This window comes from Pyrus communis, chromosome 6 (genome assembly GCF_963583255.1).
Source record: "Pyrus communis chromosome 6, drPyrComm1.1, whole genome shotgun sequence".
Taxonomy (NCBI): Eukaryota; Viridiplantae; Streptophyta; class Magnoliopsida; order Rosales; family Rosaceae; genus Pyrus; species Pyrus communis.
Window position 1 is genome coordinate 12,150,530 of NC_084808.1, and position 21,172 is coordinate 12,171,701.

Here is a 21,172-nt window from a genome sequence, read left to right on the forward strand (position 1 = left end):
TTATCTGAATCTTACAATTCCAACAATCCTAACTGCCTTATCCATATACTCTAACACCCAGCAGCTCACAAGGTTCGACCCGAGCCAACCTTTTAGCGCCCTAGCGCCACCAGTACCTCAGCCAAGCTGAGCCGAGCCGATCCTTTAGCCTCACCACCTACAGCCCCATGACACCCCTGCCACGCCACCCACACCTCCTTGACACCCACCAAGTCAATTTTTTCAAGTCCTAAGACTCCCAAAAAATTCAAGAAGAGAAAATTTTCAATTTTTTTCTTACCTTGGTGCGGCACAGAGAAGAAGAATTACAACAAGAGACGACTCTTTGCAAGGGCAAGAAAGAAGAACGCTAGGGGAGGGGGAATCAACATTTCCTCTAGCTTCTCTTTCTTGTTAGGATAATAATTGTTCTTCAAATTTATTTAATCCCCTACTTAAGGTAGAATTAAGTAAGTATTGGGAATAATTATTTTCCTTTTCCTAGAAGAAGTCTATCTCCAAATCAAGAAAGAAGATCAAGTTCAAATTGGGAAACAACTTCACAAGCCTAAGCAGCTGGGGATTCCTACACCTACAATCCTTTTCATGTGTGCAGCATAGTAGGTGTGGGGGCATTTGTGGAGCCTAAAATAATCCCAAATATTCTAGAGGCAACACGTGGACTTTTATTCAAGAAAGACAAGATTGCCCTCAATAAATGGACAAGCTTCTCAGATGCTCCCACGCGCAGCTCACACCCCTGGAGGTCTCAATAGCTGAATACAACTGCCCACAGCTCATTTGCCCTTGGCAAGGAATTAAAGATAATGATTAATTACCCAAATCCTATCTTTAATACATTCCTAATTGAAGATTGACTCCAATCAAGTAAGTAATCCTAATTTAAATCAATTAGGGATAATTATACCATTATCTCAAGATATTATTTCCTATTTAATATCTTGGAAATATTTAGAGAATATCTCTCCATTAAACACTATATGGCTGGCCCTAACCCTATAAATACCCCATATTCTACCAATTTTGGAGGGCTTTTGCAACCCTAAAAAGTCCAAAACACTTTACTCTCTCAGCTCCGTTGACCTAACCCCACCTCCCCCCCTCCCCCCCACCACCTTGTGGGCGCATGAGGCTTAGGTCTTTGATCAAAGGTGTTGATTGTTTTGCAAGTGCATTTTTGTCAAGACTGAAGACGGTGGAAATTTGCATCGACAGTGTGCTCAGAATGGGAGGTATAAGTAGGCTTTGTCTTTGTTTGGTTAGATGAGGAGGCCAAGTGTGGAATTGAATCAGGTGGGCACCATTATCAGCGTGTGCCGAAATAACGGACTTGAAATTGGGAAGGTGGATTCATTGGTACATTGAAGAGCGATTGTAGATGACGTCCCAGCCGTTGTTGGTGACTCTGTACAATGCATTCATACAAATTTATGACAAGTTGTTAATTAGAGGTTATTTTAGGAATAATAGTGAGTGTGGAAATAACGTTTTAACTTTTTATGGTGGGTGAAATTATAATGTGGGTGAAGAAATAAGACAACGGGGTGGGTGTAGTAGCACTCTACGCTTATTCAAAACATAATTAAAAAGTACATTCAATTAGGGGTTGGTTTGGTTTCATTCGGTTCAGTTTTTTGCCAAAACCGAAACTGTACTGAAATTTCGATTCAGTTCAATTTTCTTTCTCTTTTTTTCGGTTCGGTTTTTTTTTTTTTTTTTGGTTAAATCAATGTTGCACACCTAAAAAACTGATCTTAACATTCTTCTTGAGTCTTGATACTAATAAAAGCAAATCAACTTGTTTCTTATCTCCTCAGTAATGGGGAATACCAGAACAAGCATAAGAATTCTAGAGAAGATGATCTCTACTATTGATACCGTTAGGGTGAAAGGGCAATCTGTTAGTGGTATTGTCACATGCATTGTTAGGAATTGCCCGCCAGTTCTCTCTCTCTCTCTCTCTGTCCATGTTTCTATTTGCAAGCACGTCTTCAATTGCTTATATTAAGGGCAGACTCTTTACCTTAACCATTGCAAAGTTATATTGCTCTTTCATTAATTTGTTTAATCTTCATCAAGTCATATATGAAAAGTTAAATTGCTCTTTCAATAATTTTCTTAATCTTCATCAAGTCATATATGGAGGATGGACTATCGCTAAAATGGCATCATTTTAAGTGTAAAGGGATTCGGTTTGGTTTGGTTTTCAAACCTCTAAAACCGAAACCAAACTAATAAAGTTTGGTTGGGTTCGGTTTTCCCTTTTTCTGTTCGGCTTTTTTCGATTTTCTGTTTTTTGGTGTTTGGTCTGGTGTTTCCAGTTTTTCGTTTTTTGAACCCACCCCTACATTCAATATTTCAAAAGTTTTATTCTTTCAAACATCCGCAAATCTCAAGCATTTCAATTCATTGAAAGATTAAGTTTTTTGGAACACAAAAAGTTTATCAAGTCAAAAGAACTGAGTTTCAATTAAATAAAATCTCATGCTAGAAAAATATTTATTAATTACAACATAACATAAATATAAATACATGTAAACCTCCTAATTCTTAGTCATTACAACTTATAATATGTTTATAGTGAGGTCACTAAATAGCTGACAATAAGCTTACATGTGCAAATTAAATTAATTAATAATTTAAAGATAGATGGTCCGTTCGGTTTGGTTTTTGTCAGTTTCAAAAGTATCAAAACTGAAGCAAACCAAAACTAAATACGTTTGATTCGGTTTTTAAATTGTTTGACATTTTTTCTTGGTCAAAATCAAACCAAACCGACTAATATGATTCCATTCGGCCGGTTGAGTCAGTTTGATGCCCACACCTAGGCTCCAACATGTAGTATAGCATCGTCTCAAACCCAAGTACAAATCAAAGTGTCTTTCTAGTGTACCCAAACTGTATTGTACTTGTTGCATTAGTGTACCCAAACTATATTGTACTTGTATACAACAAACTCAAGTGATTAAGTGCATTTTGTACATTCGTTAAGTGCGGTACTTTTTATTCAATCTGTCATTCTCAGATATCTCTCGGATAAAAAAGAAGAGAAAATAAATATATTGCTACACTTCATTGATTAGTTACAAGTTGTGTAGAGGAATTCATCAATTGGTTGTGAGTAAATTTTAAAGAAATTAAAATTAAAAAAAAAAACAGAAAATTATTCCATGAGGAATCATATTGGTCGTTAATATATTATAGGGGCGTGCTATCCACACACTTCATTTTACTTCACATACACATTTTGATAATTTATGTCTGTTGATTTTTTTCAATTCATCCGATCCGACGCTTGAAAATTAAAAAGGTACGTGATAAGTAAAATTGGGTGTGTGGATCACACCCCATATTATATGCATAGCAACAGCATAAGATAATCCAACATCGAGCATTCGAAAACTGAACCATTATATTTAGGACTTTTTTTGTTAATAGTCTTTTTAGAGAGGGAGAGAGAGACCTCCGGGTTAATAGTCTTTTTAGAGAGAGAGAGAGACCTTCGGGTGGCGCTTCGGGAAGAACAAAACCGGCCGGCGACTGCGAGTACTAACCGAAAGCACAATTGAAAAACCCCAAAGAACCGAAAAAAGTTTCAAAATTTGAAATTGTTGGAGCAATTAATCCAAAACCCATCAATGCATCAACAATTCCAAAGCTCTTGCTCTCATATATGAATGTACATGTGTGTGTTTATTGCCACAGCTTCAAAGGCCAACAGTTGATAGAGATCTCCATTCTTTTTCAGGTGAGGTTCCATTTCTACCTCTATCTCTCTACTTCTTATCTGTCAGTTTGAAGCTCAAATGTTTGGTGCTCTGTTCCAATCTTTGAATTTTGTGATCTGAGTTTTTTTGTTTTTTCCAAATAAAATCTTCCAATTGGGAGGCGGAAGATCACATGCTTGCTTCTGAGTCTGCATTGACATATCACCTGATTAATTCATTGATACTCCACTTTGTAGGAAAGATGATTGCATTTAACTCAATCTTGTTTCATTGATTACTTTGCTATGTTGAAATTCCAGGGTGCTAGAGAACCTGCTTTGTCAACGCTAACCTGATTTCTGTTTTGATTGTCAGTATGGATACATTGCTTAAAAATATGCGTGTTCCTGGAAAGAAATCATCCTTTAAGGAGTACGGGAAACCCGGTTATTCCGGTTCTCTGGCAAACCTGATTTCGTCGCCAAAAGTTAAAAATGGTGGAAAAGTTCCACATGTTAAAAAACTAAAATCAAAGTCGTCCAAGACCATTATTGCTTCAGCCTTGTCAAAGAAGAGAGGTGCCAACTCTTCAAGCAACGCGTCAAGGAATTACGATGCTTACAATAAATTGCTGAGTAGAAAAGGATTTCGTAAAGAGCATGATACAGATTCTTCCAAAAATCCGTCTGCTGTGAAACATCAACACAACAAGTTATCAGAGAACGGCTCTGATGAGAAAGGAGAAAAAAGGAGGAGAAAGAAGAAACCGAAAAAGGATAAGGTGGAGTTGGATGAAACTTCTCGCTTGCAGAGGAGGACAAGGTACCTTTTGATTAAAATAAAACTGGAGCAGAACCTTATTGACGCTTATGCCGGTGAAGGTTGGAAAGGTCAGAGGTATGTACGATCATTTAATACATATCTTCATTTCCTGATTTCTGCTTTATATAACTCATAAGTTCTATCAATGATTTAGTATTTAAGCTAGACATAGGAAAAGAGTAATGAAAGTTCAAAGACTTGGTTTGAAAAGAATAATATTTATGTTAAAATAGAATTTTAATAAATAGGTGACTGTGAATAGTTTTAGAAGCTAATGTTTTGATTATTCGATGAATGTACATTTTCAATCATTTTAATAGCAGGAGCACAATCTTGTAGATTTTATGTACTCAAAGTCTCAAATTAACTGAAAACATTGCAGTGTTAAGTTTGAATTAAATTGCAATCATTTTTATTATACGCAAGTGATGATGATCAGTTAAGCATGTAGAATGTGCGGTGTTTTCTTGGGCTCCTTTCTATAGTAAATAGTTATGCGGTTTAATTCGTTTAATTATTACTTTTATCACAGTCGAGAAAAGATTAGGCCTGAAATGGAACTACAGAGAGCCAATAAGCAGATTTTAAATTGCAAGCTTGGAATCCGTGATGCAATTCATCAACTGGATTCTCTGAGCTCAGTAGGAAGCATTGCAGATTCTTTTATTTCTCCAGATGGATCTGTTTCTCATGAACATGTAAGTACACGGCATTACTATCCTTTTTGTATGTGCCGACAAGGGATGTTTGGATCCCTAATTGTGCTAAGGTCTGGACTTTCCGATAGCTCCCAAGCGTAGGCTACTGATAGTTTTGGAGCAATAATGATTTTATTGTTTTTCGTTAGAACTGATTCTCCTTGGAAATAATACTTCATATGAGGTGTTACCTCCTTATCTTGGTTTCATGCTTATTCACGTTCTGGTTTTTCTTTCTATTAGATATTCTGTGCAAAGTGCAAGTTGAACGAAGCTTTCCCTGATAATGATATTATACTATGTGATGGGACATGCAATTGTGCATTCCACCAAAAATGTCTTGATCCTCCCTTGGATACTGAAAATAGTAAGTTTCTCACCTCTTCTGAATTTGCTTTGGACCTTTTGGCGACATACCAATTATGTTTTCTTAGCAAAAGCTACTTCTAAGTTCAATTGTTAATCTACAGTTCCTCGAGGAGAGCAAGGTTGGTTTTGCAAATTTTGTGAGTGTAAAATGGAAATACTAGAATTAGTAAATGCTCATCTGGGGACCTGCTTTCCCATGAACAGTGGTTGGCAGGTTAGTCATTGCCTAAATCATTGAGAAATGTCAAAATTTCACCCCCAATTACTTTTGGTTTTGCTGCTTTTATAATTCCTATAACTAATGGCTCTCTTTGGAATATAGGATGTCTTCAAGGAAGAAGCTGCTTTCCCCCATGGCAAGAATTCCTTATTAAATCCAGATGAAGAATGGCCTTCCGATGATTCTGAAGATGATGATTATAATCCAGAGAGGAACGAGAACAGCTGCAGCAGGGGAGGCAGCAATGACATTGCATCAGAAGAGGAATTTTCAACTGATTTCAGTGTAGGTTCTGATGTATCTACCGACGGGGAAATTGTTTCCGGCCGCAGGCAGAAAAGAAGTGTTGATTATAAGAAGTTATATGATGTGAGTATAGAAGCCCAAATTTTTCGAGTTCTTTTTTTCCACTTGTTCTTGATAAATAAAATTGAGATAGAACTCTAGACTGATAACAGAATTGTAAATTTTTTTTTAAAACAAGGCTCGACCCTAAGCCAACAAGACTCCCCTCTTAGCAAGGGTCAGGCAAAACGTCTATCATACGCAGCCTTACCCTTGCTTTGCAAAGAGGTTGTTTCCATGACTCAAAACCGTGACCTTTCGAGAATTGTAATTTTTAAATTTCTAATTATAGTATGACCTTTAATTCCTTGTACCTTATCTTTACATTCAACTGGACTCCACTTTTGAGTCTGACAAGAGGAGAGTTGTAAATTTCGAGGTAATGAATTACTTAGAAATTGCTTGCTGGTGTTCTTTATAAATTTGATTGTGGATGGTTTGGCAATAAAACATGCCTATTAGGATATAGTCAACTTTTGAAATGCTCGTATCATATTTTAATCAATATATATTAAACCCTTTGAGGTTTAATTAAAGTTTATATTGTGTGGATAATAATGGGGCACTGTATCTGTTGTATAACAAAGGTTCTTTGAGGTGACGGTCCAATATTCACTGTGTTGCATATTTGTTTTCTCCTAAGGAAATGTTTGGAAAAGATGGTCCTTTGCTTGAACAAATTAGTGATGATGAAGACTGGGGTCCCAGTAAAAGAAAGCGGAGAGGAAAAGAATCTGATGCAGCCAGCACTCTTATGACTCTCTATGAAAGTGAAAGAAATCCAGATGTTGACCGTACAGAAAAGAAATCCAGCCAACACTCTTCAGATACGCAAGTTAGAAGGTCATGTTTCCGAATTCCTCGAAATGCAGTAGAGGTATTAGAACCTGTCCCTTTCCCCTCTCTCTCTCTCTCTCTCTCTCTCTCTCTCTCTCTCTCTCTCTCTCTCTCTCTCTCTCTCTCTCTTCACTTGCACCCATAATGATTCTGGCGTAGCTATTTTGAAAATCTGATGGTAGTATATGTAATTTCCTAGACTAAATTTCTGCTGTAATTTCTTATTCCAGAAGCTCCGCCAAGTGTTTTCTGAGAATGAACTTCCTTCTAGAGCTGTCAAGGATAATCTTTCAAAAGAATTGGGCCTTAATCCTGAGAAGGTAATGGCGATCGATGAACTACAGATTGTTTGTGCCTTCTTGAACCGTCAACTAATTCGTTGCTTGGTATGAGTTTTATTGCTTGCCAATTTGGATAAAGGCAACGTTTTTCATCCAGTCAAATACATTGTCTTTCTGGATTCTGCTTTATTGAAAATTTGGAATTATGGTGTGAATCTGAGGGACTGTTAAAATATGTAGATATGGTTTTGTAGCTTCTGATCTGCCACTGATATAAAATGGCTATGATCTTGTTAGCTCTTCCATTGTTCTAATAATTTTAATGTCGCAATTTCCAGGTTAGTAAATGGTTCAAGAACGCACGTTACTTAGCCCTGAAAACCAGAAAGGTGAGCTAGTTGTCCATGTTATTTCTCATACGCCCATCTTCTTCAATTCTACTATTGTTTTTATTTTTTTTCGTTTATCTGTTTTAGCCTCTTTGTTATCGCTACTAAATCAAAGGTTTGTATGGAGTTGGAAATCTTTTAAACAAAGATTATATTGGTGAATGAGCCATGGAGAGTTAGGATCTTAAATCTCAACTCCTGAGGATTTTTTGTCTCTCAATAAACTATGTTGATGGATCTTTTGCACAACAGGGAGCGAGTGATAAAGACCTTGACACTTTTACTCCTGGAATCTCCAAGGAACCGGGATATGAAAATGTGACTGGAAAAGCTGCTGATCTCATGGCATCAGATTCAGATGATGATACCTTAGCTGAAACTGTGGTCCATTCGCCAAAGAATGTTAAGGCCTTCCGGAGAAAGCATCCAAAATCACTAAGCAGCCCCTTGAGGAAGAGTCAACAGAAAGGTCCTTCGTGTGGGTCATGTGCAAAGAGCAACGAGGTCTTTGTCCTTCAGAATAAGGTTTGTGAGTTTCTGGAAATTTGCCATCTCGTTTTCCATCCAAAAATCATATTAGAAACCAACTGCACTTCACCTGACTTTGCAATCTCAGAATCCCCATATCATACCTTTTTACATACGTGCAAGCAAACTTCTCATACAATTATCTCCCAGAACTATGTTTTTGTGGGAAGAAGAATTCTGGTATATCAGAGAATTCTTCAGGAATCCTCACCCTTTCCTTCCTCAACTAGTTCACTTGGTTAAATCTTCTCTTAGACTTGTGCTTGTCTCTGCTTATTTTTCGTAAAATATAAAGTGGCAGATTAGGGACTTTTTTGGTTTTTAGATACTATATTTACTGCCAATTATCTGTGTTGAAAATATGAAGTGAAAACAAAGATTACTCATGTGTTGGTTTGCTTTCATGTAGGATGGAAAAGAGTTGAGTGATGATGTGAGCTTGAAGAAGCTTAGGAATACACGAACAAAGGAGAAGAGGGCCAACCTTATCGCTGGAGGAGGTGAAGATGGATGTCGAGTTGCAGAGCTGGAAATGGAGAGACTATGTAAAGCCAAAGGTAGGCTAGAATACGTGAGACAGAAATTATTGAAATTTCAAACCGTGAAGGCAAAGCAGAATTCAAATATATCTCGATTGCATGAACAGTCTGTGATTTATGTTCCAATAGCAGAACTAAAGGAAAAGGTTTGATAATTTGACAATTTTCTGAATGAAATATAGCATTTTTTTGTATCAGTCATCCCGTCATTTTGAAATTTTATTTGTTTATCATTTTGCTTGTTGTACAAGAATACTCTCTCTCTCTCTCTCTCTCTCTCTCTCTCTGCACACAAGATATTAAAATTACTCCATATCTGAAAACAAACATCGAATCCTGGAAAACGGATTGGCACTGTTGTACAACTTGAAATTGAAGTTAAGACGATGATGAACTACGAGTAGAATGATGCTGCATCACTGTGCATTCATTTAGTGTGAAATATTCTGCAGTCTGAAGGTTGCAGTTCAATTTCCAGTTAAAGAGATTTGTATTGTTTGTCCAATTATTTATTTTTATTAGAGGGGAGAGATTTCAACCTGCTTCGATCGGAGATGACATCGTTTAAAGATTAACATGGTTTAACATTTTGAGTTTACAAAAGGTTTATTTATTTATTAATTAATTTTTTATGGAGGCGAATTTGAAGTTTATATTGAAAAGATAGCTCTTGGATTAGAGAAATTTTTTAGTGTGCCAGGAATAATTGGTTAATTTTTTTTTTTTTCAAGTTTTCAACCAATTATATTATGACATTGGTATACCTGGCTGTGTTCTTAGCATACTAAAAAATCTCTCCTTGGATTGGACCTAGTGACTTCGTTTGCTCTAAAGATATGTTGAAGAAGAAATGTAGTGTTGTTTTAACTTGAATGCAGGAGATGAATTATTCGTTAAATGGAAGGATTAGAAGGGAAGCGTTTCATTCATGACTAAAACCCTTAAAATGAAAAAATCATTCTCACTTCAATGTACCTTGAATTTGGAGAATTATCTATTCTAATCCAGTCTTAGAGACCCAACGAGGCTGGTGATAAATGAAAATGGGATGATGTTAAACAACATGGTGAGTTAGGCTAGTTAAGCAAGGTTACATGACCATCCTTTATTTCTATCTCCATTTCTATAAATTAGATCGTAACAGAAATACTTTTCAAGTGGTAACTACATTTTACACTCTACCAGTTTAAGGTGATTTTCAAATAAGACCACGAAGTCCTACTTTTCTCAAATTGCACACTAAAATTTTAGAATTGTATCAATTTATATATTTTATCTCTTTAAACATCTAATTCTCTATTAAATTAACGAGTTAGCCCATATAAGGGTCCCACGCTCAACATGTCATCAATTTAATGGGATGATCAAACATTCAATAGGACCAAGGCATATTGATAGACCCAATTTCAATTCCTTGCAACCTCAAAATAAGAACCATTTTAATTTATATCTTGATGCAGCAAAAAGACTTGTCACATTGTGTAGTCCAGCATATTCCAGTTAACCCCATTGAAAGATGAAACAGTAAACACTGGTGACTTAACAAGGAGGTTAAGCTTAACAACAACGAAAGAAAAGAGAGGGGGTGGGGGTGGGTGGTAGGAAGGGAGGGAAGGGAGAGAGAGAGGCACAGAAGCCAGTGGCTCGTGCACTTTGCCTACAAAAACCATAATCCAGTTAACTGTGGTCAAAATTTCTAACTCGATTTGATATCTATGATGTACAACGACTCAACGAGCCAGGTTCTATACACGCTTATCACAAGTTTTCACCATATCATAGAGTTTGTATACTTTTTGTACCTACTATGGGGGTTTTCAGATCACCAGCACTCTTGGTTCCGTCCAAAGTATGCCGTTTAGCAGATAACCGGGGCCTCAGCTACACATCATAAGAAATTAATAAGAACCCAAAGAAAAACCAGTACGATAATATTATGCTCCTTTGAGCAATTAGGCATATATAAGAATTCAGAAAAGGATTTTCAAGCAAAAGCACATGAATTTGAAACCATGCAACATCGTATAAATTTGAATACTAAACTTTAGCGTCTCATTTCAACTCTCTTACTAAATCTACCCATGCCTACCCTCACAAAAATAAATAAGATTGAATTCAAAGGGTAGTCTTGGTTCCGGATAGTCAGCACTCATCATTTTATACAACTTGAATGAACACAGCAATCCAAAAACTTATTTATTGGAGGAAGTGCCTGTAACATACCGTCTCAATATACTTCAGTTGCTTTAGAACTTGATCCGTTTCCAGTTCCTGAGCCAAACACAAAAGAAGAGGGATGGCGTTAGATTTAAAGATGGACACCACACAGACCAGCGTATGAAAGTGAAGAAACCATAGAACAAAGATAAAATCAAAGTGAAGGAAGCAAAATTCATTGACATAATACAATAGTGAAGTGGTCTACCCTAATGACTACATCTCAGTCATTAAATATCAAAATCCGACTGAATGAAATCCCAATAACCCTCAGTAGGTTCGAAATGGATAGTTGAGGTGCACAATTGTTGAGATGCAATCCCAACCATTTATATCTAATCTAGCAGTTTAAAATGTGATCCATTCTTTTGGGTCGCAGAAAAAATGTGATCACGTTTAAGGATCCTATAAGAGAATTTGCGCAGATGCATACCTACTAGTGTTACTCCTCTAATTCTGAATGTTTCATACGAAAGATCTAAAAATTCAAAACTAGTCTATAAATAGAGATGTAAATAGTGTCAGTGATATGTCCACCTGAGGCACGTTACAATCAGCATGGCTTGGATCCCAAAGGATAGAGCAGAAGCACTCCCAGCCATCAGTTTGGACTTCAAAAAGAGGAGCCCTGATATACGAGAATCTTCCATATTTGTTAAAATGTCAAGCATAATCAACAACAAAAGTAGAAGATCAACTAAGAGAACAAAAGTGATATAACACAACTTTAGATCAATAGTATTACGTGACATATCAAGATACCAAAAAACTCGTTCTGAACTATTTTGTGCACTTTATATTTCAAGATAATTTCCGTAAAAAAGAATCCAGCCATAAGATTTGTGGTATAATTTCAAGTGGGAAGGACAAGGTTCCGGGTGGGAAGAAGGCTAAAGTTTTTAAGATTGCAGTGTCTTAGCTGCGATTTGGATTATAAGGATGGAGAGAAACATGAGTTTAGCCAACCTTCAATCACTCTCCATCCAAATAAAGGGGTAGGTTGAGAAATTGTTGCTAAATTTTTTAAATGCCTCGAGTCTTTGAGGTTGCAGTGTGTTACTCTCATCAAATAAATAAGTCCCATTGTTGATTTTTTGGCATCCAAATTGGTTTTCCAGTTCCACAGTGTCAAGTCTTAATCTTCAATCACTATGACCAAAGAATAAGAGAGATGGAAAACGAATAAAAACACCCATCGAGAGTAAGGAAAGGAGAGAAGGGAAGCTTTGATGCATTCTTCCAGTATCTAATGTACCATCAGTCTTGGATTGGGGTTATCTCTCAAATATTTTACAACGATCCGGTTGACAAATCAAAAACAACATGCATACATTCGTATCGGTGTTTCATGTTCTCCATTAAAGTAATGTCACTCAAATATATTACCATACATATCAGAAAACTTCCAACTAAATAATCAGATCACAACCTTCACAGGTTCCAGTTAAGTGTTAACACAACCATAAATAAATTACCTGCGCCACTTTCCACAAATAGTTCTGTTTGCGCGATCTACAACTTCTCGACATTGAAGCCAATTACCTATAGTGCTATGTCTAGAAGGTTTATTGCAGTTCAGCCCCTACAACGGAAAGATGTGTCATTGCTCCATAAAATTTCCAAATCTCTCATGCCAAATGAAAAGCTGATTACAAATAGAGACACATCAAGTACTTACATGGAATCTAGCATATTCTGACGAATCTATTTCCAATGGTTCACCAATGCCATTGATATCACTATATCAAATCAAAATAACAAAAGCTATACATTGTAAGTAACATGCAAAATGAAAGAAAATAATGATTCGAAACAGAATTAGGAAAGGCAGATGATGACAATTTTCTTTCCTAGAACACATGAGAAAAAAAGATCACACAAAGGTAACTATGCAGGACAGCAGCAACAAGAAGATCTGTCCTACCTGGCATGCTAAGTCCTCTGAAAACAAGGATTCAAAGTACATATCATTTGAAACATGACCAATCGAAAGGAAGAGGGACAAGTAAAGCAGGCAGTTTTCACAAGGATAATCCAACTAGTGAAGGCAGTCTATAAACTTCAACTGCATCAAAAGTAATTAACGGAATAAACATACCCATTTGTTGGGCCAGACCAGTTAGGAACTTCCGCTTGAAACCCTTTGCCAACCCGAACACTAGTTCTATACAGTTCAATGTCTCTCAACATTAACATTATGGGATTCATTTGGCCCTTGGGTGATGCTTCCTTACTCATGACACTTGCGATATTCGGCGATTTTTGGGTCACTTGCTCCTGTAAAATCTTATGTTTCTTTTTCAAACAAGAATGACAGAACCATTCATCAATAGGTGGTTTCTTCTTACGGGGGTGGCAGCATGAAATGTGAAATGCCTCTTCACAATGATCACAAATTAGCATTTTCAAAGTGGTTCCAGAACGACTACAAATTGTGCATGACCGGCGATGGATGTCACTGCCAATGGTGTCAGTGTCTTCAGCAGAACCACTGTTCATGGTAGCCTGGGAATCCCCAAGCAGTCCATGGCTTCTAAGAATAGAGATGCATAGATCCTTTTCAGACAGGTCTCCCACAACCTCCATAACTACTGCACTAGAAGAGGAGCACTCACCTGTTTCATGTACTTCAGTCTTCACGGAAGTTGAAGCATGCTCCATATTTGACTTTGATGATGAACAACTATCATTTACGCTGCTTACCTCTAAAAGTTTTTGCCCGTTATTTTTAGGTGCTTCATCAGAAACTAATTCCTCACCAGCAGAACATCCATTACAAGATTCTGAATTTAAAACATGAGAGACTCTCTTGCATAAACGAGGGGCTACAAAATGAGCTCGAGTGGCTTCAGTTTCATGCTCTAATTGAGAAGCAAGTCGTTCCTTACCAGCAACTGCAGAAGCTTCAGAATTTAGAAAAGAAAAATAATCACCACTTATAGTGTTTTCTTGACCTCCTTGAAACCTGGTGACAGGGTTTCCTCGTAACTTCCTCCTTTTATAAACGAGATTAGGTGCAGAACTTTCAGACATGGTGACTGCTGAAAGCTGGGAAGAGCTACTTTTATAAATCAAGGAGCAGGAATCATCAAAATTCTTGTTTTCCTCAGAGATTGGTTGAGCTCTTCTGCAGCTGCAATGATCATTGCATTTTGTACACATCTGCCAAGTTTCAGCACCAAGCACCGAATCACATAAGTCATCGTGTAAACCACGGTTAGATTCACAAAATATAGCAGCTTCAATTGAACTAGGAAGGAAACTCAGACTCAACATTTCACCTGAAACCACCTCACTAATATCTGGTGTCTGTTGCTTCAAAGTACCACAGTAACACGCTGAATCACTCTATAATATGTTTGAAATATGAGTTTCATATGACAGAAGAGGCATCCCCCAAAGTTTTCCTCATTCTAATGCATCAACCTCTCTGTTTCCAACAAGCAAAACAAGTTTTAAAATGGGGATCATATTGTACAATTTCATGCACTTCTTCAGTTGAACTCAATTTTATAAGTAAGACAAGTTTCGCAATGCAGACGGGTAAAAAAAAAAAGAAAGTGAGACTCTTCATCGTCCAAGCAAAAACAGGTAACAAAGACTTGCTTGAGACACACACACACATCATGACGAAACTCTACATGGTACTCCACAAACACATCACCAACAATAGCTACATCACCCAAGGAATTCTAACAAGGTAGGGGGCAACCAAACAAAGAAAAAGTAATTTACAGATTCCACTGTTTGCTTACAGTATCTACAGTCAAACCTACTTAAGAAGCCGCCTTAGGTGGGCCAGTATTATAAAATTTCACTACAAGGAAAGCAAAAGGACTAAACCCTAATTGATTTCTTTGTAGTAAGCAATATCCTCAAACACCCGTTTTTGGATAAACCCGACTTTCATCCTGCATCGCCAAGAGAAGTTTCAACAAAATAAAATAAATACAACCACCCCATAAATAAGTAAACAAAAATTTTTAAAGGTTCCAAAATAACAAATGAAGAGAATCTTTTAATATCTTTAACTCCGTGACAAAGTACAAAGCACGACATGCTCAGTTTCTAATAGAAAAGGATGCCAACCCGTTTAGATTTCTTTATGGTCGCATTATTTGTTTATAGAAAACAAAGGGAAAGATTTAAAATTTAAAAAAAAAAAAAAAGAAAAAAAAAAGGGGGTTAGAGAAAATGGTTAGAGAACAATATGAGAAAAGGATAGAAACTGCTAGGGTTACACCAATAGGGATTCTAGGAATCACACAAACCTACAGAGAAGCAAAGTTCCATCAATTTTATTCAATCACTAAATCAGTCTAAAGGGAATCATAAGGGTGTAATTAATCAAGACGTAAACCTAATAAAACAGGAAATAACCGAATCCTACAGAAAAAAGAAATTAAAGACTAAGGACCTGCTGGAACCATACACCAGAGGAATTTATTTAAAGCCATAGACATGAAACAATAAACACCCTTGACCCATATACCTTGCGTTCCTCAGAGTGCTATGACTCTTCTAAAGCAATGTGAACCACAAACACAAGTAAAAACGCATTGACACTGCTTAAAGAATCTCTCTCCTTCTGATATATCCCAACATCAATATGAGACACAAAGAAAAAACATATGCAATTTCATAGCATCGTCAACCAATAACTAGCATCTTCCCTATTTGATGAACTAATCATCACAATCCTCTAGTGAACAAATCCAAAAAAAAGTTCCACTGTAGGTGGGATCTCATACCAAATTTCTTTCCAATGAAAAGAATTTTGATACAAAACCAAAAAAGTCCTAATGAAGGTCCTCAATTCCACCATCTTCACCACAATAGAAGTATTTAAAGAAATCCACAATAAATATAGGGATTCAAGAAATTCCACCTCCAGCACACACATACAATCATTTTTTACAGCTTTTAAATCAAACAAATTATGGCCGGCACTCTTCAATGGGCATTTCCACACCGCACATCTTGATAACATGCACTCGCCTACCAAGTGTTATCTGAAATAAAAAATTCTTTTATGTGCTATATAACTACTTTTGTGATACAACCGCCGAAATCCTCATCAGAAATTTTTCCCCAAAAATATCTCCACAAGCTATTCAAGTCCACATCGTAAAACCAATTAAGCTTCCAGGATGCGAAGCCCCCATTCACAAGGGGCAATCAGTTTCTTCAACCCATCAAATTGCTCCAAATTTCAAAACTCCTATAAGAACAAGTGATGCACTGCAATAATTTCAGTTAATAACCTAAATGAGCCTTGTGCATGCCCAAAAGACCTAAAACATACATATTTAGGCAACAGTCACTAGAGCATTAGATACCACCCTGCCAATATGAAAATTGTCACTTTGGCATGCATCAAATTTGTCGAAATATGACATCTGGTATATTCTTAATGACTATTTTTATATCGATCAATAACCAGTATCAGCACAAGCTTAGCACTGTAAAATCATCAACAAATCATGACACCTGAGATTGCTAAGTTTCTGGTTGAGACTAAAATCAAGATGCAACAACGGAGCAGGCAGAGAATAACTAAAAACAATCAAGTCATGGCATGAGACACCAACTCACAAAACATAACTATGAGAAAAGCCTTTGGGCTTTTTCCGTCAAACATATCGCCAACGTCTTGGCGAAATCAACGCACTCTATTGTCCGAAACAAATTTAACTTGGACCCCAAAGCAGATTTTCCTAGAACTTCTACATGGAGTTGACACCTCATCACCTCCCGCACTCAATGCAACATTTTCCTTGTAATTTTTTTGAGATGCATATCAAAACTAAAACAGAAACATCTTAACTAGAAAAACTACAAATTTACTGATTGAGAAATGCCATATGTACCAAAAATTTGTAGCAAGTCTGTTATACGCATCAGCATGGCGGCCTGCCACAAACTCCATATTCAAGGGAGGTGGGTTATTGGGTAATGCAACACATAAGTAAAATTTCAACTGGCATGCCCATAAAAAAAAAAATTAGTAAAATTTCATGGAGCACCACACACTTTCCTTAGTTATTCCCTGCATACCCATAGATGTATATGTTTTCTTATTGCAATACTTGGAAACCTAATTAAAATGAAAATGAAGTCCTTATACTTAAGAAATGCTACTTACGAGGAAACTATTTTCACAATACCAATAAACAAAATGTTCTTCCACATATAGCATCTATTAATTAGTACCCGATTTGTTTAGATCAAATTTTCAATCATCAAAAATCCTCTAATGAATAATGTCCCCTGCCCAAAAGAGCAGCAACAACAACAACAAAGCCTTATCCCACTAAGAGGGGTCAACTATATGAATCCTAGAACGCCACTACACTGGGTTTTGTGCCATGTCTTCCATTAGATCCAAGTAGTTCAAGTCTTTTCTTAGAGTCTCTTTCCAAGTCTTCCTAGGTCTTCCTCTACCCCTTTGGCCCTGAGCCTCTGTCTCGTAATCACATATTCTAACTAGAGCATTTGTAGGTCTTTGTTTCACATGTCCAAACCACCTTAACCGATTTCACTCATCTTATCTTCAATTTCGGCTACTCCTAATTTACCTCGGATATCCTCGTTCCTAATCTTGTCCTTTCTTGTGTGCCCACACATCTATCGAAGCATAGAAGCATTCTCATTTCTGCTACACTCATTTTGTGTACGTGTTGATGCTTCACTGCCCAACGTTCCATGTCATAAAGCATTGTTGGCCTTGTTGCCGTCCTATAAATTTTTCCCTTGAGCTTTAGTGGCATACGATGGTCGCACAATACACCCGATGCACTTTTCGACTTCATCCATCCAGCTTGTATTCTTTGATTGAGGGTCTCCATCCAATTCTCCGTTCTTTTGCAAGATAGATCCAAGATAGATAAAGCGTTCACTCTTTGGTACTTCTTGATCTCCAATCCTCACTCCAATTAAAGTCTTAGAAGAAATCCTCCACCAAAACCAGTTCCTAGTGATTCAAGTTTATAAAAGTTAAAACATAGGGTTCAAGAGGCACACCTCCATAATAGACAAAATCATGTGTTACCTTCCAAATCAAACATTGGGCATTTCCACACCACATATCATGCACAAAATATACATGCTTACAATCTGCTACTAAGTGATATACCAATCTTTTTGCTCCAACCACCGAACTCCTCATCAGAATTCTATTCCCAATCAAATCTCCACAAGAGCTACACGTCCGCAGAAAAAGGAATTGAACTTCCAGTTTTCAATGCCCCTGTTCTGCCTCAAGGAAAAACCTCAAACCCCTAGAAAAGGAGAAGCGATGTAGAGCAATAACTTCCCAATAACTTACATTATGCAAGCACAAAGCACTTGGTGAACAAATATAATTGCCTTGTAGCATGACATATCCAAGAAGATACATCACTTTGTTGAAACTCATACCAGTTATATTTATCAGCGTTATCTCAGCTCATTCTTTTTTCCGGTCAAATCATAGTTCATCTAGAACCAACATAATTTGTACGCCTAATTTTGCAGGACTTAAAAGCATTAATAAACTCAACCATCCAAATGTAACTGGACAAGAATACTAAAACGTCATGAGGTTGTGGGCATAAGCCACCAAATCATAAAGCATAACTATCAGCGAAACTTTTGGTTCTTTTTGTCTGCTTAACATATTCTCTAATGCCCTGAAGAAATCTATGCATTCTATTTAAGGTGTGAAATTAAGAAACATATCAATTAGATGACTGCATTTTATTTATTCAGCAATGTTATACGGACTAAAATTTAGTATTATCTATTTTTCAAATTAGCACTGAGGCATGCTACAAAGACCAAATTCAAGGTGGGTAAGGTAGTGTGTAACGCCACACATAAATTAAAAGTTTAACACGTCCCCTATGCATATCATTGAAAACCACATGCTTTCCACATTTGTTTCCTGCACATCTTTCTTTAATCGCAACACTAAGTATTTAATAACATGGAAAGAACAGATTCTTTGCATTTACGGTTATTACTTAAAAGGAAACTATTCATTCGATGCCAATATGGAACCTAGATAGACATACAGTTAAACTTCTAAGACATTTTTCGAGTTTCATTAACTACGATAAAATAATCACCGAATAAATTTGCTGAATTCTCTACTTTTGCAGTCTTTCTTCATACATTACGATGGATGGGAAATAAATACAGAAACCAAATAAGATCAATCACTCAAAACTGTTCCACAAAGACCAACTAAAATCTGGTTCCAACAATAGGTGGTGACATTCAACCCCAATTCCAGGCAGAGAGTCTAAAACAACCCGAATTTTGATTTCGTTTTTCTTATATCAAAACTAAACCAAATCAGTCTAAAGTAAATCTAACAAACGGAGGGGCAAAGGCATGGATATGGACCCAATTTGGTCAACCACAACTGGGAAAAGCAACCTAGATCCGTACCCAATTGGGGTTTATACAAATTTCAACAATATATGGCATCAATGTTAGTAATTAATCGCATAAAATTATAGGGGAAAACTATGATATGCAGAAAAGAGTAAAGCATTTAAAACTAAACTAAGAAAACCAAAAACAAGAACATATATATATATATATATGTATTTATAGTTGTATATATAAGAAATTGGGACACCATTACCATAGATGTGCATAGGATCAAAGGCCCAACACATGCAAGAGGAATAACTTTACCGTTGTTGGGCGCTTTCAACTACAGACAAGAATGCTGCAGAGGTGCCATTGTCTGTTGTTTGTCTGGAGGCAAGGACGAGGAACAGGGGTTTACGGAAAACAAACGAAGAGCCGAAGACAGAGTGGGAGATGGGTTTTATGCCTTTTTAAACACTTTTTTTCTTTGGGTTTTCCTTTCACAAGTTTCAAGATCAAAAGGTCCATTAACCAATTTAATCCAATATATATAGATTGATTATTTTTGTTGTTGCTCAATAAGTATATTGAATAATAAACACGCACTGTTTTTCTTCTCTTAATGTTCATTATAGTCGATTTCATAAACAAAAACTGATATATTTATTTAGCTTCTCTACATATTTTGTTCGAGATTAAAAACCAAAAACGACATAAATATACATTTGCAGATGTTCGATAGCCCAATAAATCATCCTATGACTAGAAAATTACTTTAGGACTTTAGAACTGTAGGGCACGTGTCTTAAATTGTATCTTCCTTACTTTTGAGTTTTAACGATAAGGACAAAATAAATGATAAAATAAATAGTACCATGATTGACGTTTTAGTGTAAAAATATGATTTTTCGTTAAAGTGAACAATACTGTGGGCTTTTCGTTAAAACTCCTTATATCTTAAGGTAATCCTTGGACTCACCCTAATAGCGCTATTCTTCTATTAGGTCATTTGTTTGACTGGCAAATGTTCTCCCTTGCCCTCGTAGTTGTAAGTTGAAATTAGATTTCCAAGAATAATCGCTCAAGTGTTGGTACGCCAATTACTTTTCGGACGTGCTTCAACAATCTTGCACTTGCACAAAAGGTCACTGACACTCATGACATACACTTATGAATCTCATTTCAGCTATATGCATCAGGCAATCGTTACAAATTGGGTTCCACTACACTTATGCATATGTCAATACCATATGAATTATGTAGTTACGAATTTCTCCATGAAATGTACAAGTTATGTGGCTTAACCTATCAGCCCATTAAGTCTGCGATTAAAGGAGTTCGATACTCTCATTAGTTTAGGACTTCAAATTGAACTACGAATTATGGACTCTCCAAACAGCCTTACTTAGAACATCGGCCTCATTTGAAGTTTAGGATTGGCTTGGCTTGGACAGGTCATTAAATTCCAAAGAATGTTGAATGAAAATATGGATGCTAACTTGCATATTTTATCCAGGTAAAGGTAAAAGAAGGAGAAATCATAAAGAAAACTTGTCCCTCTTAATCCCCAAAAAAATAGTACGATTGAGTGGGACAAGTTGGTTTTGTGACTTCCCCATCTCCTACTGCCATTTCGACAAAATAAAGTTGGTTTTGTGACTTCCCCATCTCCTACTGCCATTTCGACAAAATATGCAAGTTAACATACATATCTTGTATTCAACATTCATTAAATCTAGTGAACCGTCCAAGTCAAACCTACCCTAAACATCAAACGAGCTTCTTAAGTTGCATTATCATCATGACATTCGTTTCGAAACTACCCTTGTGAATTCAATAGCTTGATACAAACAATTTGC

At 36.6% G+C, this 21,172-nt stretch overlaps 2 protein-coding genes across 2 annotated transcripts; one reads left to right on the top strand and one right to left on the bottom strand.

Annotated features, from left to right (window-relative positions):
* Positions 1–3,469: 3,469 nt before the first annotated feature.
* Positions 3,470–9,014, top strand: LOC137738066 (pathogenesis-related homeodomain protein-like). Its single transcript, XM_068477669.1, has 11 exons — positions 3,470–3,748; positions 4,083–4,604; positions 5,062–5,227; positions 5,471–5,594; positions 5,698–5,810; positions 5,919–6,185; positions 6,805–7,038; positions 7,229–7,318; positions 7,618–7,668; positions 7,921–8,193; positions 8,606–9,014. The coding sequence occupies exons 2-11, from the start codon at positions 4,084–4,086 to the stop codon at positions 8,885–8,887; spliced, it is 2,121 nt and encodes a 706-aa protein (XP_068333770.1). The 5' UTR covers positions 3,470–3,748; position 4,083; the 3' UTR covers positions 8,888–9,014.
* Positions 9,015–10,417: 1,403 nt separating this feature from the next.
* Positions 10,418–19,805, bottom strand: LOC137738118 (uncharacterized). Its single transcript, XM_068477741.1, has 8 exons — positions 19,638–19,805; positions 14,234–14,382; positions 13,051–14,114; positions 12,631–12,691; positions 12,428–12,534; positions 11,490–11,580; positions 10,959–11,006; positions 10,418–10,616 (listed from the first exon to the last, which is right to left on the bottom strand). The coding sequence occupies exons 3-8, from the start codon at positions 14,112–14,114 to the stop codon at positions 10,512–10,514; spliced, it is 1,476 nt and encodes a 491-aa protein (XP_068333842.1). The 5' UTR covers positions 14,234–14,382; positions 19,638–19,805; the 3' UTR covers positions 10,418–10,511.
* Between the last annotated feature and the right edge of the window lie 1,367 nt (positions 19,806–21,172).